At 44.2% G+C, this 27,740-nt stretch overlaps 1 protein-coding gene across 5 annotated transcripts in view; it reads left to right on the forward strand.

Annotated features, from left to right (window-relative positions):
- The window catches only part of KLHL24 (kelch like family member 24), a 45,310-nt gene extending 18,021 nt beyond the window's left edge, over positions 1–27,289 (forward strand). For 4 of the 5 annotated variants that reach the window (XM_036768525.1, XM_036768528.1, XM_036768526.1 and 1 more), the window contains 5 exons: positions 7,748–7,932; positions 11,681–11,799; positions 15,358–15,546; positions 16,834–17,022; positions 21,979–22,322. In XM_036768525.1, the coding sequence (XP_036624420.1) occupies positions 7,748–7,932; positions 11,681–11,799; positions 15,358–15,546; positions 16,834–17,022; positions 21,979–22,179 (883 nt within the window). In that variant the 3' untranslated portion in view covers positions 22,180–22,322. Of the gene's footprint in view, positions 1–7,747; positions 7,933–11,680; positions 11,800–15,357; positions 15,547–16,833; positions 17,023–21,978 lie in introns of all 5 variants that reach the window. The other variant, XM_036768524.1, reaches the window with a different exon arrangement.
- Positions 27,290–27,740: the final 451 nt, after the last annotated feature.

A 27,740-nucleotide genomic window follows, 5' to 3' on the forward strand; every position in this document is an offset into this window, starting at 1 on the left:
ACTTCTGACATCATCAGCATTTATGAAACCCCTACTATGTGCTAGGCACTATGCTGAGCACAGGGGGTTCAAAGAAGAGTAAAGAAAGTCCCTGCCCTTGCGGAGCCTATAGTCTCAGGGCTGGAGGTAAGGAGCACAGGGAAGGCCTGAGCATTAAGGGAGACTGGAAGGGTTTCTGGTGGAAGGTGGGATTGTAGCTGGGAAAGCCAGGCAGTGAACACGAGAAAGACGGTGTTCCAGGCATGGGGTACAGCCAGAGAAAGTGCCTGGTGTCAGGAGAAGGAGTGCCGTGCATGAGGCCCTGGGTTGGGAGAATGTGGAGGGAGGGTCATGTGGAAGAAACCTGAAGGCAGGACTGGGAGCAGGTTACAGAGGCCTTTAAAAGTGAAACAGGATTTTAGATTTCATCCTGGAGGCAGATGGCCTGTAGAACTAATATCATCTGAATAAACTATCTTCCTTGGCCATCCCCAGTTCAGGACTAGTCTCACTTGTAGAAGCTGTGGCAGCCCTGCACCTGGCTGGAGCTGTTATCACCCCCTGACATCACCGCATAACAGGCCTTCAGGAGGTGTGATACCAACCCTGCTGAATGCACTGCAGATCAGGAAAGGAGGGGAAGGGGTATGGGAAAGCCTCTCCATGCACATAGAGCATCATGCCAATTTAATTCAGTCAGACAAGGATTTATTAAGCCCTTCTTGTATACTAGGCCTCAGAGATACAAAGATGAAGTAAAATATAAAGGCATACACAGAGAAATGATTATGAAAGAATTCAAAGGGGACCAAAGTGGGGTCTTCACCTTTTGATGGGCTCCCTGGCCCCCTCTAGCCATGGGTCTGTAGAGGCCTGCGCATCCCTTCTCAGAACTGTTTTTAAATGCAGCCAATAAAATACCAAGGATCACAAAGGAAACCAATTATTCCAAAAGACAGCTAATAAGATATTTTTTTAAAAACAAGTTCATAGATCCCAGGGTAAGAACCTCTGAATTAAAGAAATCAGAAAGGCTTTCCCATAGGAGATGGAGTCTGAGCTGAGCCCTGAGGGAAGCTGAGGATTCTAATTGGCAAACCTAAAGCAGGATTGCATTCTAGGGGGAGGGAACTGCCTGTGCAAAGAGCTGGAGGCTGGGAATGGAATGAGGAGTGCTAAGTGGCCAAAGGCCAATCTGAGCAGGACAAAGGCTTTATTGTGATTGACTGTGGCTCTCCTCGATCATTGGGGAGGTCAGGCCAAGACCTGACGTTCCCAACCCATGCCTTAAACGACCAGCTTCCATAGTGCATTTAAGATATAGTTTGATTTATAGAAATCCATTTTGCAGAACTTTGAAAGGCTACATCTCTTGTGTAAAGTGACGTGTGCCTCTGTTTTAGTAATGAGAGTGGTCCTGTTTTTCTAAGATGGACAGAAGACTCCTGTATTAGATCATTACTGAGTTAGAATAATTGGACCCAAGAGACTGCTGGGAGTGCATTTGGCTCCATGTGGGTGAAGCCCTGGGAGCAGGCCGCTCGCCTGACCTGGGTTTGCCACCTAATGGTTGGATAAAGGAATTCCTGGAGTCCCAGAATCTCAGAGTTGGAAGAGGCCTTGGGGCTACCTGGTCTGACTCAGACCATGCAAGAGGAGACTTCCCTCCTAAAGGTCCCAGCCAGGGGTTAGGCCTTTAGTGTGGTTCCTCATCTCCCCAGGTGGCCCATTCTTCCATTTGCTTTGGATGACCCGTTTCCCTGCACCCTGTTTGCTTTCATTGGAATGATTTTTCCTTTTTAATTTTTTAAACTTTGAACCAGAAAATCTTCAACAAATGTGAATATGTCCTTGCACAAAGAAGACTGCAAAGTGCTGATTGTACATGAAAACATGCCTCTGCCGAATTTATCCTATTCCTTTTAATGTGCGTTAAGTTCGTCATGGCAGTGCCCGCATTGTCCTGCCCATCCGTGGCCTCCTGTGGACTCCTTTCTCCTCCTCTGGCATTTCATTGGCTCTTCTTCCCACTCATCCCCATTTTTGCATCGGTGTCATTACTCCTCCATCTCTCCCCCTAGAATTAGAACTGTGGAGCTGAAAGGGACCTAAGAGATCACCTCATTTTACAGGGGCTGACAAGGGACCAGCGTGGTTCAGCTCCTTGGAGCTAAGACTAGGACTTGGCTCTCTGGCTGACGCCTGCAGAATGCTTTAAGACTCACAAAGCCCCTTGGGGAGGTCCTCAGGATACTGTTATCCCCATTTTGCAGGTGGGGAAGTTGAGGCTTGGGGGCTTATTAGGTGTGGAAGCTGGGATTCCACCTTACGTGTGTCTCTGCTCTGAGGCCAGCACTCTTCTACGCTGCCCCTTCTTCATCTCAAGGAATTCCATCATCATCTTGCTGGGAAGTCTCATCCATGCCAAGCAGCATCTAAAAGCCTCCCATTGATTCTCCTGTTGCTGTGACTCTGGCTTTTCGTGGAGAATAAAGGAAGCAATTGGGGCATTTTCAGTGTGTAGATTTCATGTTGAAAAGTTTCCTTCCACACCCTCCTGACATAAGAAGGCCTTTCTCTGCAGCCGGCTGCATCCCTGCAGCCTTTGTTTGGTGTTGCACAGGTTTTCACAGAGCTTATGAGTTGCAAAAGACCATTTATAGAATAAACAGTCTTTTTATAGCTTTAAAAGTAAAGCTTTCTAGTAAGTTTCTGAAGTGTGCCAAAGTCTAAATGCTCGATACTCAGAGTGTATACTGGAGAGAGGGCTGGGCCTGGAGGCAGGAGGGCCTGGATTGGAGTGGGGAGAGGCTTTAGACATGGAGTACAGTTTGATCGTCATCCAGATGAGAGGTAGCGAGGGCCAGAACTGGGTGCTGGACAGAGTTGAGGGATGCCAGGTAGGAGAGGCGTGTTCCAGAAGTGGGATCCCTAAGGCTTGGCATTTGGCTGTACATGTGAGATGAGCTGAGGGACCACTGGACGGGGAGTAGTATATGTGGAAGAAACAGGGAAGTTTGGAAGAAGGGGGAGTTTGGGGGAAAGAGAACAAGTTCTGTTTGGGCCAGCTGTGGTACGCTGGGTAGAACACACCCGCCAGACAGTTGGTGCTGGGGCAGGGCTGGTGCTCAAGCCTAACCCTCAGCATGGATAGGAAGAACAGGCCAGAGAATCCTCTGTGGAGAGAAGGGAAATTGAAACAAAATTAGATTTTAGTGGAGGAATTTCCTGCTCTCACTTCTTATACAGGTGTTCAACTCAACCACTTCCCTTCCATGCTCAGCCTCTCCTCCTTGGTCACCCTTTTCCCACATCCACACGTGGACATGTTCCCCTGGGGCTTCTTGGTTCTCCGTCGAAGCCCGGCTGGCTCACCTTCACCTTCAGTTACCACCTGGATGCTCACGACTCGAAAGGTCTCATCTCTAGCCTGTACCTCGACCTGCTTCCATTTGGATACTCCTGACAGCAGCTCAAGCTTTGCAACTTGCCCCCTTCCCCTAAAACCCAGGCCTCCCTCTCAACTTCTGTTTCTGTGGATGACAGCACTGGCCTTTCTTAGAGGACTCTTCTTTTTCTCTTCCCTCTCCCTACACATCTGCTAAGCTGTACTGTCATGTTGAGCCTCCCTCTGGCTGATGGGTGCCATCCAGTCAGCTCTTTCTCATCACCAGGTACTCAGGACATGCAGGCCCAGACAGGAGCCCTCTCTCCTTTCTCTCCCCCTCCCCAAGTAATCTGATATCAACCATACATGTGCAGTCATGTTAAACATATTTCCACAGTAGTCATGTTATGAAAGAATCAGAATGAAAGGAAAAAGCCACGAGAAAGAAAGTGGTCTGCTTCTATCTGCATTCAGACTCCATCAGTTGTCTCTCTGAATGTGGACGGCATTTTCCATCGTGAGTCCTTTGGAGTCGTCTTGAATCGTTGTATTGCTGAGAAGAGCTATATCAAAATTGATCACTGAATAATGTTGCTATTACTCTAAGGATTCCAAGAAGCAGAGGGAGGTGTGGACATGGGAGGTGAGGTCTCAAGGGGACCAGTTTCTAGTCTGGCTGCGTCAAAGATGGGGGAGGGGAGTGGCATGAGAGAACTCATGGAAAGGAGGTAGGAGCCAGGTTGGGGGGGAGAAGGGGAGCTGTAGATACCATTGATGAGGGCTTTGTATCATCCTAAAGGAAATTAGGGGCCGAGGAAGATGTTTGAGCATAGGAGGGTCATGATCCAGTGCCTTGGGAGGATGCTGGAATGTGGAAGGAAGAGACAGGAGGCAGGAAGCCCAATCACAGGTGGCTGTGAGGCTTTCCCCTTGTTCATGCATCCCACCTTGAACCTAGAGCATGGATGGGGCGTGGTGTAGCTCAGAAAAGTCATCTGTACAGTTGTGTCTTCCTTGCTAGGAGTTTCTGAACCCTTTGGTGGACAAGGGACTATGTCTCGTTTCTTCTCTGGACTCCCCCACGCCATGGTGTGCATCATTAGTACTTAATAACTTGTTCAGCTGAATACTGCCACTTGTGAGAGATGGTATGCATCTGACTACGGCTGGTGCAGACGTTGGCCTGAAGTCTGGAGGTCTGATTATGAAGGCTTTAAATTGAAAAGAGAAAAGAAGGAAAGAAGAGCTTATAGTGCTCTGATAAGGCTGGTGCTCAGAACAGTGGTAGCCTCACCGCCCCCCCACCCCCCCCAACCATATTCTCTCCAGCTTTGGGCAGGAGCATCGCCATAGCTGTCAGAGGTTTAATAATAGCAAGGAGGAAAGGGTTCATAGGGTTGAAGGCATATCCTCATCAGGCCAGGCTCCCTTCCTTCCCCCTCTTGCTCAGTGCTGGGGGCTAGAATTATTAGTGTTACGAGAGGAAGATGTGCCCACACAGGCACTGTAAGCTCATCCCTGTAACTTGGTATCGCAATGATTGCTCTTTCTTTCTCTACCTTGAGCTGACCTAACTCCATATTGGTCCAGGAGGAGGGGTAGTAATAGTTGGGACATTTAATCTTCAATTATATTGACTTGTAAGGTCTTGGTTGCCCAATTTACATCTCATGGGTCTTCCTAGGTGTCCCAAGGGGTGGAGGCATAATTACAGTTGTATCTATTCCTACTGACCAGGTGGCCACCACGTGAAAAACCACTGTCATATAACAGAAACATAGGTGTTAGTTGAGTAACCTTCTTTCCTTTGACTTGCGTAGTTTGTTGGTTTTCCTGAATTCTTTTTTCTAGTACGGATTTCTCTTTGGGCAGGGAAAGAGGAGTGGGGGGAATGTGGGGGGTTGGAGGAGTCTATTGAGAAATAAAGGTGATGTAAAAACAAAATATATCAGGAAAAAATAAAAGTGTTAGCTGAGTGGAGGGAACTTTTTTAATTAGCAATAAATTATACAACCCTTTTGTTTCTAAGCTATGGAGACTCACATAAAAACACAGTTCTGTTGCCCCATCTTCGCCAACCCCTGCTTTGTGCTGGTAATGCATCTCACTATATATCTAGCAATTAGCTGAAAGTGCTCGTAGAAACACAATCCTGCATAATATGGTAGAGTTCCCTGCTTCCGTGTCCAGAGCTTCCGTAATGGCATAGGTGGTGATTTGCCTGCTTAGCAGTCCTGAGTCACTTACAACTCGATGAGCCCCCACAGGTCTTGGTTTAGGGTCATCACAGACATCTCCTGCTCAGGCTATTGGAAAGGGAAAGTTGAGTATCCCACCCTCTTCTCCCATTCCCCCAAACCCACTGGAGGCAGATGAAGACAAAAAAGTGTTAGATTATTTAGCTTAAAAATAAAAGATAGTGTGATGGACCTAGAGAGAGCTAAATTTACTTTCAGACAGTTTAGGTCACAGTACCTGTTTCTCTGATTAATTATTGGATCATCATTGGTGCTGTAAGCTCCTCTGGGGAACTGCCCATTCATTCATAGTTACCTTCTGCCTAGTCATTAACTACTGGGGAAAGAAAAAGGCTGGGGAAACCTAGAGGAATAACTCATACCCTCCTTCTTGAAGGTGTTCATTCAGTACCCCAACTTTTGCGGGGGGTTGAGGGAGTTTCCCATTGACCACTAACAAAGGTTGTGGTGGCCTCAAAAGTTGTTGCAGTCTGATTCTAAATCCCAAATAAACCACTCTCACCTACTATTATGCAGCAGTGAAGCTACTTCCCCTTTCTAGGGGTCAAAATGCCCCCACCCCCACCCCACAGTTAAGAGTCAGGGGTTTGAGAATACATTACCTTCCCTTGTTTCAATCAGGTTCAGTCGGTTCAGTTGTGTCCAGCTCTTTGTGGCCCCATTTGGGGTTTTTTGGCAAAGATACTGGAGTGGTTTGCCATTTCCTTCTCCATGTTTCAAGATTTGCATTCAAATCCTTTTCTGCTGTATACTCTTTGTGTAATGTACAAATTATTTTGTCTCGATGCATGAGTGAATGCATAAAGAAATGAATGAGCTAGCATCTTGCCATCATCTTCTCAGGCTCACAACCCAGGAAGACATCCTGGCCTCCACTGTCTCTCACCCACCATGTCTAATCTGTTGCTAAGGCCAGTCAATTTCATCTCCTCTGACCATGTCCCCACCTTGGTGCATCCCTCAGCACCTCACCCCTGCACTGTGGGAGTAGCAACTGGAAGGGTCTTTCTGCCTCAAATCTCTCCCCTCTCCAGTCCATCCTCCATTCAGCCACTAGTGATTCGTTCAAAGCCCCTCAAACCTGCCCCATACCGCCTTTCCAAGTTTACACTTTCCCAACACATACTCTCTGATCTAATGACACTGGCTTCCTGGCAGGCCCACACAAGACATTCCGTCTCTTGCTCTGAACATTCTCTGGCTGGCCCCAAGCCTTCGATGCTTCCCTCTACTGCTCTGACTACAAACTTCCCTGGCTTCCTTTAAGTCCTAATTAAAATTCATCCTTCCACAGGAAGGCTTCCCCAGCCCCTTTTAATTCTAGGACCTTCTCTCTGTTAATGATTTCCTATTTATCATGTATTATACACACAAACACACACACAGAAAGCAAAGAGAGCCTACTTGCTTTGCTGCTTGTTTTCCCCACCACCCCTCGCCCCACCCCGAGTTCCTTGAGGGCAGGGACTGTCTTTTATCTCTTTTTTTGTCCCCAGCTCTTAGCACTGTCCCAGGGAATAGTAGGTGCTTAGTAAATATTTATTTATTGATTGGACTAATCCCATCCGTCCAGGTAGGGATGTTGCATATGTGGTTGTCTGAGTGAGGGGGAGCTCTCGGGAATAGGTAGGGCCTTAGGGAGGTCTTAGGACCCTTATATTCACCTTGGCTCTTGGTAGAAATCTGGGTGGGGTAGGGAGGAGGCATGATCTGAGACTCCCTCTTGGTTTGACGGGTTGATCTAAGTTTTCACTCACCCACCAGCCAAGACACACCCTTTTTTACCCCAGTGAACTCAGGCCATCTTCTACAATGTCCATTGAGCTCACTGCCCTCTTTGATTTGAAATTGACCAAGTATTTCCAGGGGACCGACTGCTTCATGTTTGTCTTCAGAGTTTCTAAACTTTCAGGTCTAGTGCATTCTGGGTAATTTTCAGTGGAAAAATTAGCATCCCTGATTCTTCCTAATTCTGGGTTTTCCCTTGAATCCAGCAGTCAAATAAATGTGTGTCCACTAACCCGGGTAGTACATTTTCAGACTTGAAGGTAAACTAAATCACATTTTACTTCTGTTTGTCAGTCATGATTATTTCTTGTGCCCCATTTGAATATCCGTTTAGATCAACCGGCTTCTCGGAGGTGATTGTGGTCGTCGGAGGATGTGAGCGAGTTGGGGGCTTTAATCTTCCCTACACCGAGTGCTATGACCCTGTCACTGGCGAGTGGAAGTCTTTGGCCAAGCTGCCAGAGTTTACGAAGTCTGAATATGCGGTGTGCGCTCTAAGGAACGACATTCTTGTCTCAGGTAAGAATGTCTGCATCATTAAAGATGGTGTCAGCCCCATGCCGACAGTATTCGTGAAAGACAAGTAGGTGTTTCCATAACCAAGATAAACTGGATTTTTTTTAAATCAGCTCAGTTGTATAAAACATGAATTAAGGAGAGACTGTTTGCTTTACAAAAAAAAAAACATTGCTTAAAAAGCAGTATAAATATAAAATAAAAGCTTATAAAGATTCGTTAGAGGATTCCTCTAAATATGTTCCTGCAGAAAATTTAAGATATGATTTAATCAGTCAATCTTCACTTACCTTCATTTCAGAGTCATGTCAAGGTGCCTAAAATGAGGTTCTCACCCTCTCTTTGTAGAGGTGGGAGCCTGGGTGTGAAACCCTGCATGTGCTGTCAGACTTGTTAAGTCAACAACAAGCATATATTAAGTGTTAGAGGTGCAGATACAGAAAAGGAGATAATCCCCACTCTCCCAGGATTCGAAATGAGGGAGAGATGATTAATAAAGTATCTATATACATGTATACATATGTAAGGGTATAGAGATGAAACATGTCGTGTCCATGTTGTTGTACACTGTTTGCCAGCTTACCTACATACAAAGTTAGAAGGAGAGGACCCTGGCAGCTGGGGGTGATCAGGCAAGGCTTCCTGCAGAAGGAGATCTCTGTCCAGAGGAAGGGGAAGATCAGTGTCTCAGTTACTTTGGCTGACCTGCTTTTTTCTCACCCTCTTTTATTTATTATAAAGGATGGCTCTGGGTTTGATTGGGGATCTCCATGCTTAGGAGATTTCCTCTTGGTTTTGTAAGGGCAATGATTTGGAAATGAAGTACTTTGCTCAGCCTCTTTTCCAGCTTTAGCTTGCTGGTGTGTATTTTATACTTGAGAGGTGAGATAGGATAGAAAACCAGTTTGGAGTCAAGGAAAGCCAGGAAACAAAGATGGTGTAAAAACAGGTTTCAGTAGGAAAATTAAAAGGACTAGCGAATACCCATACAATTGAACTTTTCTTGTTGCCCTGTGTTTTCCAGAATTGTTCTGAAAACTCTAAAAATGAAATTTTAATTCTCTTTAAAGCTTCCTGGTTGTGTTTGCCATCTTTGTCTTTGTATGCTTTGTCTTTTATCCCTCTTAGCCACTAAAAACAAAGGGACAAATCTTGCTTGAGGATTGGCAGCTTTTTTATAGCATGACCAAAAATATATTGCCTTTTTATACTTGATTTGATGTACTTGAAATAACGTAGCTTCTGTCTACATTACCTTTAAAAAGCTCTTGTCTGGCCACACCCATGAAGGTGAGGCTTGTTCCTCTCTACCACTCATCAGCTAAACCCTCTCCTCCCCCCCAGGGTGGGGGGGCCAGTGGATGAGAGTGAGGAGACTGGCAGAAGCGCAGTGTAGTGGGCTGGAGCATGGGAGGCCCAGAGAAGTCGGGACTCCCACCATGCTTAGGAGATTTCCTCTTGGTTTTGTAAGGGCAATGATTTGGAAATGAAGTACTTTGCTCAGCCTCATTCCAGCTTTAGCGTGCTGGTGTGTATTTTATACTTGAGAGGCGAGATAGGATAGAAAACCAGTTTGGAGTCAAGGAAAGCCAGATTCCAGGTCTCTCTAATACATGCTGGCCATGTGACCCTCAAAGCAATCCTCTGAGACTGTTGGAAGCAGAAGAGCTGCCAGTTTTCACAGGTTGAGGCTGTTTCCTTCCCTGGGAGTCTCTGTAGCAGTGAAATCCCAGAGACTTCCCCCAATCCCCAATTTACAATTAGGACAGTTTCCATTGTCGCTGAGTTTATATGTCCTTAGTGAAGCCATTCTATTTTAACATAAAAAGCAAAATGTTAAATTATTATTCTAAAATTAAATATTATTAGATAGGAGAACTGATTTTGGATGGATTTTTTCCAGCAGAAAACATGTTATATTTTATCTAAATTGTCAACTCTTTTTACTTAAAATTATGACACCTCCTCTTTCTCATAGTAAAATACTAAATATCTGTGAAGTTGTATTGAAACTGCTGTTGATCACAAAATCTGATCTTTATCCACATCAAGAATTGAGAGCAAAAAATACACTTGGGAAACTTTGTTCTGAAGGCATTTGATCTTTCCCTTAAGGCTTTCTAACATACATGGGAATGTTATCTTAGATAATGACCTTGGACACATAAACCCTCTGCGCCTCTTGGCTTCCTCCTCGGTAAAATGTTGGCCTAGGTGACCTCGCCATCCCTTCCAGCTCTAAAGCTATGAGTCTCTGATCTGAGTTTCTTTTTCCTTTCGTGACATGAGCCTTAATAATAACTTGTTACAACTTGCCCACCTATGAATTTATTGAATTTCTTTTTGAATCTGGAGTTACTTTATCTTTACATTTGTAATAGGAGGGCAGAGTTTATAATCTCAAAGAGGATCATAAACATGTCTGAAAGGTTTGGAACCGCCGGATATAAGAAACTCTCAAAGTAGAAGGCAGAAGAATCAAAACATATATTTAGGCTCCACAGTAACCAACCCATGAACCAGCAACCCCATTTTGATATATTGATCAAAAGCTTCCAGGCCCAATAAGTACGCCTTGAAAGAGTAACCAGGAGGCTACAGAGAAGCATGATTGCGTAAAGCAAAATCATGCTTCCCCCTCTATGGTAAAAAGATTACCCACTGGCCTGAAGTCTTTGTTCAGCTTCCTCCCGTAGGTCAGCTCTGCTACTGGCAGCTCCTGCTTCAGCTGTGGCTGTGGCTGTAGCCGCCTCTGGCTCCAACGGGAGCTGCTTTTAACCATCCAGCTTCTGCGGGGGTGTAAGGTACACCGGGGAAAGCACAGGTTCTTTCAATCTACTTAAGCAAAGTGAAGGGGTTGACCGGGAAAGCACAGGTTCTTTCCATCAGCTTAAGCAAGGGAAGCAAGGTGAAGGGGCCGACAAGCTTACTCCAGTCCAACATACAAACAGCATTCAGTTCAGGGGAAAAAGCCAAACTAGTCAAGGGCACTTGTTGACTAAGTGCTAAGGAGCCCATTTTTGGTTGCCAATACAACATTACATGAGTATAATACCTCCTGTGGGAAATTAGTACCTTTTGTGTCTCCTACAACTATATCCTTCAAAATTCCAAGATGTTTTCCCTTAATTAAGGTTTTTCCTGGGATTTGGCAAAGTAGTTAATGTTGACTCCATCTCTTACACGGTATCATCTCACATTCAGCTGTTTCCCCTTTTAAACTCGATGACCAAAACTATTTGTTAGACGTACCCATGTTAATAAGTGCTTGTGTATTACTGTTTTATGTTATGTATTAATATTATATATTTAATATGGCTTTCCAGTTATGATACCTGCATTTTAGCCATGGATAAACCAGTAAGTTGACTACTGAGAATTTCAGGCACCTTGACTAGGAGCTGAGTAAGATCGGAACTGCTGGACAGACATTCTAGTGTTAGATGGCAGTTGGATTGATCAGAGCTTAAAGAATTAATTAACTTTCCATAGGTATATTACTTTATACCTATAGAACTGAAACATGGAACTTGGATGGTGGAAGGAGCTTTTTTGGCTCGGGCCAGAGGACCTTGGTTCAATTCCTACCTGGGTGACTTGGGTCAGCTTTCTTCTAGGCCTTGGGCCTCAGTCCTCTCATCTCTAAATGAGGGTTTTGGACTAGGTGGCAGCTGAGGTCCCTTACCACCCTCGAGCTATGCTCCCTGTGAAAAATGGCAGTTGGTTGTTATATGATTGTGTCTTTTTAAAGGGGGAAGAATCAACAGCCGTGATGTGTGGATTTATAACTCACAGCTTAACATTTGGATCAGAGTTGCCTCTCTCAATAAAGGCAGGTGGCGTCACAAGATGGCTGTCCTCCTTGGGAAGGTAAGAGCAGTTTCTTTGGTGAATATTTGCTCCAAGGCCCCAAGATGATGACCCCAGCTGACTATTCAGTGATGGTTCTGTTGATTATGCTTCAAGACAGATAGAAAGGAGTCCGAGCAGACTCTGGGAATAGCATAGGGCATCGAGGGCATGTAGGAATCGAGGTTGTCAGTGGGGCCGAAGCTGCTGCAGATGGTAGACCAAAGACTAGGATGTGAAGGCTGGCAGAATGGAGGCATCGGTGGAGTTCTGCGTGTGGAGATGGGTTTCAGCATAAGCTCGTTTGGCCAGAGGGCACCCCGCTAGAACTTGAGTCTTAGAAAGCTTGAAAACAGTACCAGGATCAGAGAGTGCCTGTGAGGGTCTTTGGGTCTGGCCCAAGACCTCTAGGGTGTAGAGCTGAATAGTGAAATAAGGCAGCAAGGAAGGGAAGGTGACAAGTGTGCTTGGCTCTAGGACATGGTAATGGTTCTGTCCCCTTAGGGAGGCTTTGTGGGTGTGGAAGCCAGTTTTCAGGAGGGCGTCGGCTCTCCCCGGGGACAGGAGGGCCTGCTGGGGAGGCCTTCAGAGTAAAGGGGCTGGGCTGGCCGGACCCACCACGGAGGTTCTTCTGTTATTGCATGGTAATTGGGCTTTTCACACTGACGCTTGTTTTCAGATGTTACCTTGTTTTCTTTCATAAGATTCCTGGGAAACAAATATTCTCAGAGGAGAAACTTTGGCTCAAGAGAACAGCACTTAAGGGTAGACACTGACTCTGTGTGAACCGCTAGGGTCCCCTCTGTTCTGTGAATTGAAGTCACAGAAAGAAACCCCACTAGTGAAGCTGCCAGCCTTTATCAAGCACTTACCACGTGCATAAGTCAGGTCTGCTAAACATTGGGAATACAAATACAAGTAGAAAAACAGACCCTGCCCTCCAGAAACTTAAATTCTAATGTGGAAAACCTTATATAAAAGGCCTGAAAGATGATGGAGAAGAGGAAAGTACCTATGGGGGCCTGGGAATGAAACCTGGCTGGCCTGAAAACCCTCAGCAGAGCTGGGAGGGAGTGACCAAAGGGGTGGAGGGCTCTTCCAGTGGATGGATTCTGGAGCTGAAGTGAGGCTTCAGAATAAAGGGCTGGGAGATTGTGGAGAAAGTCCGGAGAACAGCCTGGCAAGGCCTGGATGGAGCAGGTGCAGGGGCCCTTGATAAGCAGCTGAGCAGTGATGAACTTCATTGGGAAAGGGAGAAGCTTCAGGAGTTCTCAATAGGTCCAAGGGGAAATACCTCCGAGCTTCTAGGGCGGTAAGCTGAGGACAGGAACGTCGTTGGGCTGGCCTCTTCCCAAGAATTTTTGTCTCTTTTCAGGGACCTGAGTCCAGAGTCCTTGACCTCTCATCCATAGCTGCTGAAAAACATTGTTTGGTGATCATAATGGCTTCATTATGTCAGGCATTGGTTTAGAATAACCACCAAGGTTTCTTAGGGTTGATAACATTTTTAGAATTACAACAACAAGGGAACCCAGAGGGATTTGAAAGACTCTTGTTTGAAGGTGAACCATGCCAGAGATTTATGTAGGACTTACCCAGTAAAAGCCATTCTAGGTGATACTAGTCCCCATGTCACCAGGTGACAAGCACCACCATCTTTGTGGGCCATGTGGCAGGGCTCAGACCTTCGGTACCCAGCCCTGGACTCTTGATTAGTTTTGGAATTTGGGATTGTGATCCAGAAGAATCTGTGGAAGAGCAGAGAAAAGGGCCCATTTCCTTTGGTCTTTGTGGCTGTGATTGAAAGGTGGATTAGGCCTGCTGGTTTCTAAGCCCCAGTTCTGTGCAAGTTCTCTTGTCAGGGTCATTCATACCAGACTCGGGGACTTTGTGCTGGCCTGAGGTTCCCTGAAATCCATATGAATGGCCAGGAACATGTTGGCTAGCCAGCCTAGAGTGAATCATACCCACAGTCAGGCCAGCTTGGTGCACTCACAGGATGGAAGCACCAATTGGTGCATTGCTGAAAAGATTGCCATTCTTCCTAATTAACTCCCAGTGGTGGTCACTTTGTGGGGAATTAAAACATACTTTAAGAACAATCATGATGAGGCATTTAAGTTTCGATGGATTAGGGAGAGAGAGAGAGTAATGCCCCCCAAAAAGGAAGGATCTGCAAAGAGAAAAGACACAATGTGCATTTGTGAAAGGAGATGATGGTATGTCAGTGCCCACTGGGTTGGGAGTCAAGAGACCCAGATTCTAGACTGGCTGTACCATCGACTTGCCAAGTGGTTTTGGAAAAGTCATTGAATCTCTGTCTCTTTTTCTTATCTCTCTTGAGGCAGCATTTTTACTATTATTAAAATCTTTCAGGCCGATCTCTCATTTCTGCTTGTCATTCCATCCTTTCTCTGCAGGGTGCTAGGTACTAGAAATTCCAAGATAAATACCATCCTGACCCTGCTCTCAGGAGTTTACAATAGAGTAGATTGCTTTGGGAGTACCCTGGGATCCAGCGGCCCTGGTCAGAGCCCTCTAATGAGCATTGTAACCCAAAGCGGATGAGCTTTCTCTCTCCCTGTCCATTTCCCGAGGTCTGAACAGCTTGTCTTGATGAAAATTAGTCAGAGATGGGTCTAAACCTCAAGTGATGTATTTTCTTTGTATTTACTCAGAACATTCTGCAGCAGTGTGGGATATTTGCTTATGAATATTATCTCTAACAGATTCATACACGCTATTAGTCAAATTACATTCCCCTTTACCCCAACCAAAACATAATTTAAATTCCCTTTCAACACTTAATAAGTACCTATTCTGTGCTGGGCACTGTGATAAGCTCAGGAGATACAAAGACAGAATGAATAAACTAGAGTTGTTGCCCCCAAGGAACCCAGGGTCTGCTTGGGGACACAATGGTTATAAAAATAAATACAAGTGTATTTCAAGAGGGAAGGAATATTAATCAGTTGGTAAATTCGGGAAGACTTCCGAGATAAAGCGATACCTGAGATGAGCCTCGTAGGGAAGAGAAGGGTCTTTGTTGAGTGAAGAGATGAGGAGGGAGGAAATTCCAGGCAAATGGTTGGCCTGGGCAAATGAGGTTTTAGGCTGTCAAACATGTAGTTGAACATAGAATGCATGAAGGAGCAAGTTAATGTGAAAGAAGGCTGAAACGTGCCAGATTATGAAGGCCTGAAATGCCATAGGTTGTGGGGGGGGGTGTCAATTTTATCTCAGAAGTGCTAGGTTTTCAAATCAAGAATTTAGCAAGTCTTTACTGTGTGTGAGGTACTGTGCATGGTTCAGAGGAAAATTCATTTGAGGAGCAGGGTGATGGTAGATGTGGAGGTGATATAAAAGCAAAAGATCTTGCTAAAACATCTTAAAATAACATGAAGTGACTTCTAATTTAAATATTCAAGCTAAACTTCCTGTAATCTTGGCCCTTAATCGTTATTGAGAGCTTTCCAAGGGGGAAATGTGATTGATTATATACAACTAATGCCAATAGCGGCTTTTGGCTGAACTTGCTATCAGCCAGATGTCGCTAATTTCTGCATGTTGTAAACACAGGTCTATGTCGTTGGAGGCTATGACGGTCAGAACAGACTCAGCAGCGTCGAGTGTTACGATTCATTTTCAAACCGCTGGACTGAAGTGGCGCCCCTCAAAGAAGCCGTGAGCTCCCCGGCGGTGGCCAGCTGCGTCGGCAAGTTGTTTGTGATTGGCGGAGGGCCCGATGATAACACCTGCTCAGATAAAGTAAGCAAGCCTCTTGAACTAATACTGCTGAGTCAGCTAGATCAATGGATTAATCACTATATAAGACCATTACTACTACATCCCAGCTAAATTCTCAACAGGAAAGGTTTTTAATACTCTCTGGTACTGTGTTTGTGGAATGACTCTTTTCTAAAATGAGCCAGGAATTAGCTTGGTGACTTTGATGGGTCTGTGGGTTCAACTTAACCCTTCCCCTCTTTTGAGTGCTGTGTACCTCTTGTCCATATCTTCTTCCTTAAATTCTCTGCAGAGGATTCACCCAGCATAATGGGGGTGACAAGTGTTTTCTCTTCCATCTCTGGCGGTTTGCTAGTGACAATTTGGTCAAATATTTGTGTAAAAATCCTTTTAAAATATGTTATTTGAGTCTTAATGTAGAGCTCACAGAATCCAGAATCTATCTTCAAGAAACAGGTTGGCTGTTTAACACAGCCGAATGGTTTGCAGGCAAGGGAGCAAGTAGCCTGTGGAGTAAGTACTATGAGGAATTTTAGAAGGGGAGGAAACAGCAAAAGAACCTTGGAAGAGTAACTGGATTCTTTGGAAAACCACATGCTCCACCGGGCAGAAAGTATCTGTCAGCAGTCAGATGGAGGAAGAGCCAAATGATATTTCTGGGAACTGTCATTTTTGGAAAAAGAATTGTTAGTTGAATACAGTGTAACTGCAGTACAGTCAACATCATTCATCTAAGCATCATAATCATTGGGCCTGGACAAAACTGCTGTCTATCATTAGCACTCTCTAGAAAGCGGGATTTCTCTGAATAGTGGCAGATTTAAGAGTTGAGTGTCTTACAGTTGCTTAAGAAAACTGGTTTTGAAAGATTTTCAAATGTTAATTTTGTGAAAAAACTATACATTGCAATATATGTGTCAAGTTTTATTCTTCACACGCACGCTCATGCACACACACACAATGAGCATTTCTATTTATAAAGAAGAAAAGAAAAGGAGTAAATATACAACAGTGAAGCGATTCCATATAACTCTGGCAGCATTTCTGATTGGGGACCTTCAGTATCCTGAGAGACTGTATATACAGGGTGTTCCAAAAATCTTGATAACGCTTTTAAGTAAGTTCTAACATTTTATTGCAGATGGACAAATATTACATTATTCAGATGTCTTAAACTGTCTGACTCTGAAATTTTCTTTCTTTGTTAAAGAAGCCAAGAATTCATTTCTGCAGGTGCTTCTTATGAAAGTTTTTTTTTTTACTCCAGGGCTCAGGAACCTAATTAAATGTGTTTCCATACCATGACAGGTTCAGTCTTATGATCCTGAAACTAACTCTTGGTTACTTCGTGCCACGATTCCCATTGCCAAGAGATGCATAACAGCTGTGTCCTTAAATAACCTGATCTATGTTGCTGGCGGGCTCACCAAGACCATCTACTGTTATGACCCAGTGGAAGATTATTGGATGCACGTACAGAACACATTCAGCCGTCAGGTAAAGACTTCAAGGCAGTGATGATTAGTACAGTGGAATGCACCATTACCTCTGCCCCTGGCAGAGCAGAGCCTCCTACAAGCAGGTCTGTTGGAACTCCTTCAGGAGAGGCTTTGGTTGGAGATGTGTACGTGCTTGCTTTTCCTCTTGACTGGATGTACCAAGTACCATGATATAGCCCTTGCTCTGATCCCATCCCCTTCTGCCCTGTTGCTGCTCTGGGGGCATTGCCCTATCCCATGGGGTCTCTGCCCTTTTGGCATCCTGGACCTCGTGGGCCAGAGCCATGTTTTTAAATGCATAAAAACAAATACATAGGATGACCAGGAGAAACCATTTACCCTTTCAGGGTCTATAGTCCCCAGGTCAAGAATGGCTGCTCCATCAATTCCCACTCCTTCCTCTTGGAACTAAAGCATCTTCCCTGTTCCTTTGGTTCCTTTCTTCTGATCACAAACATGCTTAGGTTTCCCCTCTCTTTAAAAATAAATCCAGCACCAACAAAGCCCTTGCCCTCCCTTCCGCTGTTCCCCAGGGTTGCCCTTCTACCTCTCCTTGTGCTCTCACTGCCACATTTCCTTCTTGTGCCTCTGATTTCTTGCTATTCCCTTCTTGAAACTTATTTTCCCCAAAACATCTGCCCTGATAGTATCCTGCTGCACTTCTTTGCTCCCTGTTCCATACCTCCTTTGCTGGCTCCTCTTCCTCCTCTTGATTCCTGAATGTGCATGTTCTTCCAAATTCTTTCCTCAGACATCTGCTCTCACATGTTTCTCTTTGTGGTGTCTATGAAAAAGACATGGGGATTGTAGTTGGAAGAGCTAACTGTTGAGTGCCAGGGAACTGTCGGGGTCTCCCACATCCTAGTTGGGAATCCTCTGTCCCCCTTGGACCATTTTGGAAGCAGAACGGAGGGATCCTTTCTACCATCTCTCTTGCCCAGTTTTTAACTGGTGATATGCTGTGCTCCCTCCTATGCTCCTCATTGCCTTATGCTTTCTCTTAATTCTTTGAAATTTCTTCTCCCAGTATCCAGGCCTAATGTCAGATTTTACCTAGGAATCCTCCTCCTCTCTCATCGTGAAATGATCCCTTGCCTCTATGGTTCCTGTTTATTCTTCAGTAACAAGTTTCTCCTTTTTGTTTAGAATCAGGTCTGACATAACAGTTACCCTATTCCAGAGCCATTCTCTAGTTTGGAACAAGGTCCCCTTGCCCTTCTTGCCCTAGGATTCCTCATTTTAAAATTGCATATTCTCCATTCCTTGTCCACGTCTAGAATCGGAAGCCATGGGTTTTTCTGTTGGCTGTCTTCTTGGATGTTTTCTCCTGGGATTTATGGGTGCTTCTCTGTCCTGCTGTGCTTGACGTGGGCAGATCTGTATGGGCAGGCCAGGGACAAGCCATACCTCCTTTTTTTAGTTTAAAGCCTTCTTGGTGAGATTTGTAAGAGTAGGTAAAAATCAGTTCTTACTGATTGTTGCCAAGTATATGTTGTCTTGTGGCAAGAGCCCATCTTTTCTGGTGGTCAGTAAAAATTCATCAAGCAGGTACTGTGTGCCAGGCACTGTGCTAAACACTGGGGATGGAAGCAAAAGATGGGCCCTGCCCTGAAGGAGCTCACAATCTAACGAGGGAGACAAGAGAAAACCCATATGCACAAACTAACTCTCTATAGGATAAATTGGCTAACAGAGGGAAGGTACTGGAATTGAGAGGATGGGAAGGCTTCTTGTAGAACATGGGATTTTACTTGGACTTAAAGGAAGCCAAAGAGCTCAGAAGGTAGAGTTGAGGAGGAAGTGCATCCTGGGCATGGGGGACAGCTAGACAGAATGCCTGAGCTGAGAGATGGAGGGTCTTGTTCGTGGAACAGCCGGGAGGCCAGCGTCACTGGATCCAAGGGGATGTGCTGGGGAGTAGAGTGTAAGAAGCCTGGAGAATAGGGTGGGGCTAGGTTATGAAGGACTTTGAATGCCAAGCGGAGGATTTTTGTATGTGTTCCTGGAGGCCATAAGGAGCTACTGGGGTTTATTGAGTAGGAGGTGACATGGTTGGCCTTATGTTTTAGGGAAATCACTTTGATGACTGAATAGAGGATGAATCTAAACCTTATTCTCATATAACATCTTGGCTAGCTGATGAGACTCCCCCTCCTTGCCAGCCTCCATAAGGCTTTCTCAGTTCCTTCTGGTGTTGTCACCTTTTTCCTTTCCACAGGTCACCAGAAGTGAGTAATGTCAGGGTTGACCAGCTTCCAGAACCTTCTGTCACATCTCAAGTGCATGCCCTGGGAGGACCATGGACTTCCCTGTTTATGACAAATGGGACCATTTTCATTTAATTTTAGTTCATAAAGAGGATGAAAATGTGCAGTGGCTCTCAGTCCTCTGGTTACTGGCCTCTGAGCATAACCTCAGATCACACAGCTCATTGGGTTGTCCTGTCGCCCCACCGACTTCCTGGAGCTGGCTCACCACCAGCTCCATCCCTCGCACCTTCGTTCCGTGAAGTAACTTTCAGCCCTCTTTCCCTGACCTCTACTAGTAGGTTGGGGGGACTCAAGTGTGAATCATTTTTCTTCGTATTAAATTTCAGCTTAGACCCACATTCCAGCCGTCCAGTGCATGAGCTATCCATTCCATCTGTGGTTTTGTGCGAGTCACGGTTAGAAACATTCAGTAGTCAGAGGCCAGTGATAGAGACTGAAAGCCCTTTTCTAGAGACTCCTCCACTTGACTTCTCTTAATTAACATTCTTAACCATGTCCCCAGTCCTCATTATTATTATTCAGTCTACATCTCGGTCTTGTCCACTAGAATGCTTCCCTGCATGAGAACTGCACCAAACTATCTTTGTACTTCTTACCATCTGGATAAAATAACCGTGGGCACCGACTCGGAACTTGCTCTTCCAGCCCCACAGGCCTGGGCGGCCTCTTCCCTCTAGCCTTTATTGTCTGTGTGGCTTTGGACATGCCTCATGTCTCCTCTTGAAACCTCAGTTTCCTTCTCTCTGAAATGGGAGAAATGTTACTTTACCACCCCAGGTGAGAGAAAGGAGAAGCCCCACTCTACCTGCCTAGGTGCAGCTGGGAAGCTCAAATGAGAAAGCAGGCAGATTGCTTTGTAAATCTTCAAGCACTGTGAATGTCAGCGGCTGTTATTGTGGTTACTACTATTTCCCTAGGGCCATATCAAAAAGTCCTGCCCTTTCTTAGATAAAAATACACATGGCCTGGAGGTCAAGGATTCACCCCTGCAGGGAGGCCATTTTTCTGCCTCCTCTCCCTCCTTTCCTTTCCTTCCTGCCTTCTTTCTTTCCTCATCCTGCTTTCCTTCCTCCCTCCCTTCTCCCTTCCTTCCTCCCTTCAGGAAGTGAGAGTAGGGGTGGGGAGCAGGGTTTGGTCCCCTATATCAAGGCTGTCCAAATTTTAGGTTTTTATTGAAACAATAGAAAACATGTTTTGATTTGCCATTTTAGTGAGAGCTTTGCAGTAGCTCGGCTTCATTTACTAAAGCATTTATGTCACTTTCTGTGCTTGTAGGCGGGTCACATCAGCATTTTGGACAGCCCTGCCCTAGATTATGGACGTGTATATTGTGTACATGTCTCTGTGTACACGATATGTAGTTATATGTAGAGGTCTCTAGGTGGCACAGGGTATAGAATATGGGGCCTCAGGAAAGTTTGAGTTCAAATCCAGCCTCTAACACTGCCTAACTGGGCAAGTCACATAACCACTGTCTGATTTGGTTTTCTCAACTATAAAATGGGGGTTATAGTAGCACCCGCCTCACAGGGTTGTTGAGGATCCAGTGCAATATTTTTAAAGTACTTAGCACAGTGCCCAGCACAGGGTAGGTATAAATGTTAGCACGAGCGCGCGCGCGCGCGCACACACGTACATACTCCCCTCTAAACTTCCCAGACACACCACAGTGACACAGCTTATGAAAAGTCCAGAAGCTTAGAGGAAGAAAGACGAGAAGGGTGAAGGACTTCTCACCTCCCTCTTTTCCTGCTGTCTTGGAGCCTTGCTTTTTTGCTTGTTCGCTACAGAGTTATCTGCTCATCCTCATCTACAGTTTTTACAGATTGGCAGTCACAGGAAGGAAAAGCATGTTATATTGAACTTTCTATTGTGATCTTGCTGGCATTTGGCCTTTACGATATATAAAGTCAGCAATTTCATCATGGAATGAAATCGGCCACATAGACAAGGTTGTGATGATCCAAATCCATTTGAAAGTCATAGTTTCTTTTTAATATTTTAAATAGACAACCTCTTTTGAGGAAGAAAGTGATGGTTTTAAATTTGCGCACATAAAGTAATAATTTGTCCAGTGTCCCATAGTAATTTTAATAGTCTTGCTTAGGCATAGAAAACTGATCTCTAGTGAGCACGTCTCTCCAGTGGGTGCTACGATATAGTCCCAGCAGATGTATCGTTTGAATTTCAGCATACTCTTTGAGACTAAATATGGAAAATTAACTTCTAAACTCTGGAACAGAAACAAATTATATGTTGTATATTATTCATAATTTATAAACTGCATATTAAAAATGCATATGAGAGAATGGCCATAGGCTTTAATCATACAGTTCTTAATCAGGTATTTAGAATCAAGTAGCACAGTGACAGCAGAGGGGGCCAGGATGCACAGAATGCTGGGCCTCGAGTCACAAAGACCCGAGTTCAAATCCAGCCTCATTCACTTAATAGCTGTGTGAGCCTGGGCCCTCCCTTATCTTTTTTGCTTCAGTTTCCCTGTTTGTGAAATGGGGACAATAACAGCAGCGGCTTCTCAGGGTGATGAGAGGATGATGGTAGAGTGCTTGAAAACCTTAAATTGCTATATGTAGAAGTGCTCAGTGATGTTTATGGCACACTTCTGCTTCCCCCTACAACTACTTGAATAATTCATTTTTTTCTTCACATATTTAATTAAACAGGAAAACTGTGGCATGTCTGTGTGTAATGGCAAAATCTACATCCTGGGTGGAAGACGGGAAAATGGAGAAGCAACAGACACGATCCTCTGTTACGATCCAGCCACTAGCATCATCACCGGGGTGGCTGCCATGCCACGGCCGGTGTCCTATCACGGCTGCGTGACTATTCACAGATACAACGAAAAGTGCTTTAAACTGTAAGCCAGGAAGGCGCAAAGAAGCCGCCGCCGCCTCTTCCACCACAAATGGAAACGTTTCCAAGGACCCCAATCAGACTCCCGAGGTTTCTGGTGTTTGGTTTTTACGTGTTATATGCAAACAAGAGAGTTCCCGTGTTTCCCTGACCTGGGCCAGAGCCCATTTCCAAATTGTAAATAGTCCAATGTTCAAAGCCTTACTAGTCTTCCAGACTCTGACTCGTGGTAATAATGATCTGAAGTTGTTCCCTCTCTTGTCCCAAGGGAGGCCTTCGGGGGAGGTAACCTTCACAGGTATTGGTAGAGCTGTGTACACTGCGGCTTAGATCGCCTGCCTTCCTACACAGCTTTGTACCATTTGTGAATACTCTCTTCATTCTAAGTCTGTTCTCCTTAGATTGTATGTGCCTAATTGTGACATTCATTCTCCAGGAAAGCTGCCTAGAGCTTCCTTGTTTGGCTTGCCTACATTGGCTCACTCAATGCTTAGACGTTTCTTAAAAAAAAAAAAAAAAATCTTATGTCACAAGAAAGTAGGTGTAAGGTGAAAAGTTTTATTAGTGAACTTCTCTCTTATGGATGGAAATTTGGTGATTGGTTTAGTTTGATAAATGCCTGAGAGAGGCACCTCATGGCGATTGTGATCAAATACTGCTCTTTTTTGAAAACAGTAATTTGGGGAGACTCATAGAAGTAATCCCTGAAGGCCAGAAAACACAGGCCAATTCATTTGGAAAGTATGTATGAAACCTTTGAAAGGAAAATAGCCTGGTGCCTCATGTCAAGGAGAGCCATAGTAAGTGGTTCTTGGGTTGGGCTAACTGTTTCTAGCCCTGGGAGAGACCCTGGAGACCAGAGAAGCTGCTCATTTCCCTGAAGTGGCCCACGTGGTCAAGAACTGCTTTCATCTCACAAATGGATGCCTTCCTTTGGTGAGGATCCAGCTTCTGGATGGGTGAGTCCAGGGATCTCAGTGGGATCTTCATTAGCTACAAAGTATTGCCATTCCCGTCAAGGGGAAAGCCAATTTTCACATTCAGGGACCACCTATGACAGTGGGTCATATTTTCATAATGAACTTACCAAAAAAAAAAAGACAGCCTTTCACCTTGATTTAAAGTTCAGTGTCATCTTTATGTATCCTTTCTACCCACCACCGGTCAGAAATGTCAGCTGCCCCCAAAACCACGTCCTTTCCTCCAGCACTGCATTAATCTCCCACTAGCTTTCATGGAAGGAACGGTGGCTGCATTGCATTTCTGGGGCACATCTAAGGATCTCATTACGAGTGATTCTATTTTATTTTTGTGTCAACGTAACATAGCTCCACCAACTTGAAATGCTGGGGAGCTGTGTTCCATCCATGGCGATGCCCATAGAGCTATTATCAGAAAGCAGAGAATGCAGGAGTGTTTCACTTATTTTAGGAGGGTACAGATGTTTGTTTTCCACGACCTGCTCTTTCATACTTAGCTAGAAACTGAATCCTGTGCATCTCTTTGCTATACAAAGGAAACCCTGCAAATGTATTAGAGCAAAGACCACCCACACAAAAAGACTTCCCTGGAAATCTCTATAGGATGCTTCTCAGATCACAAGATGCTTTGAAAAAGGCATCCAGGAGCATTAGAAAAAGTAAGTGTAAAACAGTCTCTTAGCCTGAGTTAAAACAGGAAACATTTAAACTGAAATTAGGGGATAAATATACCCTCATTATAGCAAAGAATTTCTGCTTTTACTAAACTGCTGTATAATTTCTTGTGTACATAATATTATCGAAGGTAGCAATACAGGGATTTGTTTGCATTGTTATGTGTATTTGTAAATTGGTGCCCATCTGTAAATAAAGGCACTTGATACAGAAATGGTTTTCTCCACATAAATGACTTATGTGGTCTAGCCTCTTTGTCTTTTGTGACCTGTTTACTTGGATTTTGTAACGCTTATGCATTCATTCATAAACTTTTCTGCGTGCTGACCCTAGTAATAACCATGACAACGTTCTGAGGGACAAGATCTGCATCTGAGAGGTGGAGGCTCAGGCTCCTTCCAGTGTGTAATCTCTTTCTCATTGATCAATGCCTGAAACTTTGTAATATACAAGTCATTTTCCAAACTAGCAACTAAAAGACCGCTGAGAATTGGTATTTTTTTAAACCGTTGACTATAGATGAAGTTGTTACTTTTGTGCTACAGAGACCCAACTGATTCTTTGACATGTCCTAGAATTACACGTCATCCTCAGTTAGTGAAACCAGTCAGCTACGGAGGATTGCTGCCTGTTGGTATGGACATTCGAAGTACTGCTTAGGTTAACAGTAAAGATTGCATTCATGCTGGCATCGTGCCATTGAGGGGCTTTTTGTGTCTGTTGCTCACGTGGACATACACACGCTTGTACGTGAAGAAGCATTCTAGGCCATCCATCGTGGTTAACAGCAGGAGAATTTTATGTGGATCCCAATTAAATAAAATGGAAGGAAATGTGTTTACCTCTTCGAGCATTTTTTTAGTTACCAAGTGCAAGTTCGAAATTGTCTTCTGTGTGAACCACGTACATGTGAAAGAGAGGTGAAGGACCATCTTTATAACGAGGAGCTCCTTGGAGATTCATATCTGCAAGGTCAAGTCGGGAGGAGGGATGCTCAGAGTACACAAGCTCGGTGTTCTGTGTATTTAGTTCTGCTACCCTAGGGGAGGAAGGAATGCAGTGAATTTATTTTCTGTATTGGTAGATAAAAGAACCTTTAAATGCTGGGCTTCTTCTCTAGGTGTTATAGCAGCAGAGACCCTTCTGGGCTTTCTCCCACTAAAGAGAATCATTAGCTCTTGTTAAGGGTGTCTGCCTGCCTGGTACCACTGATGGGTCCTTCTCCATTTTCAGGAACCCCCCGCCCCTGTCCCCCTTTGAATGGGCATAGAGTGGCAGCCTTTTGGATTTCCAGAAGCCTGGAAGAGTTTAAAAACTCAGATCTATCACAAGAATTTGGATGGCTTTTTTTTTTTTACTTTGTTTTTAAGAAAAAAATACTTGGGGAGGAAATTAATTTGTCCCCTTTTCTTCAAATTGGGCTTCTGTCACTAGTTACTTTCAGAAAGTCATAATTCTAGGCTTTGAGGCAGATTGGGAAAAGGGGCTTCACCCCGATAGTGGCTTAACATTCATTCTTTTCTCTTAAAAGAGAGAAAATGCTTTCTTGATTGGTGCATTCTGTTTCCCCAGCAATCACCATCTAGTTCCCTAGTCCACTTCTACTGTCAGATGCCCGGTGAAACTCAGGAAGTGATGACAAAAGTTCTCTTACTTTTGGCCATCTACATACCAGGTTTTTTATGTTGTCTGGAAATGACAATAGACAATAAAAATTTGCTGTGAGGGCCCAGGCTTAGGACTGGGCCCGTGTTTTTATTTTGTCCTAACTCATGAGAAAAAGAGGCTGAATGGTGTGTGTGTGTTGGGGGGGGGGGGGTGAGGGTGAGGAAGCATCTTGAGGCTTATCTGCTCAGAGGCATCTTTGACCTCAAGACAGTTTTCTCAAAGGGGACGATGATCTGCTGTCTGTGTTCAGTCTAAAAAGAATCCTAGACGTCTGTTAAAGGCTAAGGTAGTTCGGCCTTTCTTTGTGCAAAGGCAAGGAGCTGGTTGCTGTCTTTAGCAAGAGTTAACATCACTCTCTCAATGTTAGCCTTTAGGGACACGTTAGTTTAAAAGTATTTTAAGCCAAGTCATTAGAAACCAAGTTCATGTTCACTCACCTCATTAGTCTTGTAGTTAAATAAATGAATTCAGTAGGTACTGTAATGAACATAGGGGCAGTTTGGACTAACTGAACTATGTCACTTCAGAATGCTAGGTGCCAGAGACCACATGAGCCAGGAGAGTGTGAATCCATCGATAATTCCAAAAACAAGGAGAATAGTTTTATCTGTTTTTCATCATACTTTAGGCAATATTTTTGAAGTGTGGGGATTTTTTTTTTTTGGTATGAATGTTTTTCATTTTGTGCGGTTACCAAGATACTCTAGTGCTCAGGATCATCAAGTGATAGACGATGAAGATGACGGTCACAAGTGCGTAGTAACTTATTTTATATTCTTGTTCCAAAGAGACTGTAAGCCCCATGAGGGCAGGGACTTTGTCATTTTCATGTCTGTGTGTCCCCACCACCTAGCATGGTGCCTTGCACATAGTAGGCGCTTAATAAATGTCTGAATTGAATTTTCGTGTTTCAGAAATAATTGTGCCTGAATTTGCTGGATGTGCCTAATGTCTCCTAGTATTTGTTTCAAATACTGTACCCTCGAGCTACACAATTAATCGCTTTAGGTAAATGTCATATTTGTTTCCTGTAGTGCAGCAAGGTTCCCCACCTTTTAATTTGTGTAGTGAATACTAGGCACGATGGGAGAAGATGAGGACACTTTAAATGGTGATAATTTATTTCTTTGAAGCTGTGGCCTAAGGCTTATGATTGATTTCCCTTTGTATCCTGCGTTTTCCACAGTTTTCAAAAACACTATTGGTCGCATGTTAGTTCCAGGGATTCTTTCAGTTGTGTATTAAGCAGTACTATAGCAGTTGCTTGGGAGAATGTCGTGGGTGGTTTTATATCTCTTCTGTCTTCAGACCAAGGTGCTTGTTACGACACTCAATAACCTCCTAACCTGATAAACTTCATTTGAAATACATAGAGGTTATACTTTGCATATCAAGAAACGACATCCACTAATTTTCTTTTAGCCATCCCACTATACATTAGCACCACCCTCCACTAGGATTTTTCTTTTCGTCTTTCTTTGGAAGCTGATACTTGTTACAGAAAATCAAAAACTGTTGAGCTAATTCTTTTTTAGGGGTTAACTGGTAAAAACAAGTTATCCAGTTGGACACAAGTGCAGCCTCCCCAAGAGTCTGGAGCAGTGACGGCCGTTTTTATTGTTGTCAGTTCGGAGCTCCAGGTTGACTCAACGTTGAGAAAGATAACCTTGTATTTCAGTGTCTTTAAGGTTCTGTTGTAGCCCATCAGTACTTGTGTTCTATTTAAATGTACTTGCAAAGTTTTCCTCGAATTCTAAAAAATGTAATGTACCTAATAAATTTATCTTTTAACTTATGTTTGCAGTAAGTTGTTCTTCACTAGAAATACCTATCCAATAAACTGATGGCTAAGGTCGCTGGCCTTACAGTATGGATTCTGTGCCAAGTCTGGAAAAACAAGAGATTAATAAAAAATCGCCCACACATTATCTTACAGGAAAGCCTCTTGTTTACATCCTGCATCATCAAAACAAGGTGTGGTGTCCAAGTGTGTTGTGAGTGATGGGATTAGTTGTGAAATAAGCCTTTGTCTTTTCCCTAACCTACACGTTTCAATTTAATATTGAACTGCATCTCTAGCATAGATTTAGAACAAACTTGACCTTATCAGTCATCACACTGTTGAGAGCAGAGATGAGATATGAAAGCACAGGGGAACGATTTGGAGGAATTACATCATTTGCTTACACTTAGAAAATATTCTGCTGGAAGAAAAATAGCTGTTTGAAACTTGGGCTTGTGATATT

Source organism: Trichosurus vulpecula, chromosome 7 (assembly GCF_011100635.1).
Source record: "Trichosurus vulpecula isolate mTriVul1 chromosome 7, mTriVul1.pri, whole genome shotgun sequence".
Lineage (NCBI taxonomy): Eukaryota > Metazoa > Chordata > Mammalia > Diprotodontia > Phalangeridae > Trichosurus > Trichosurus vulpecula.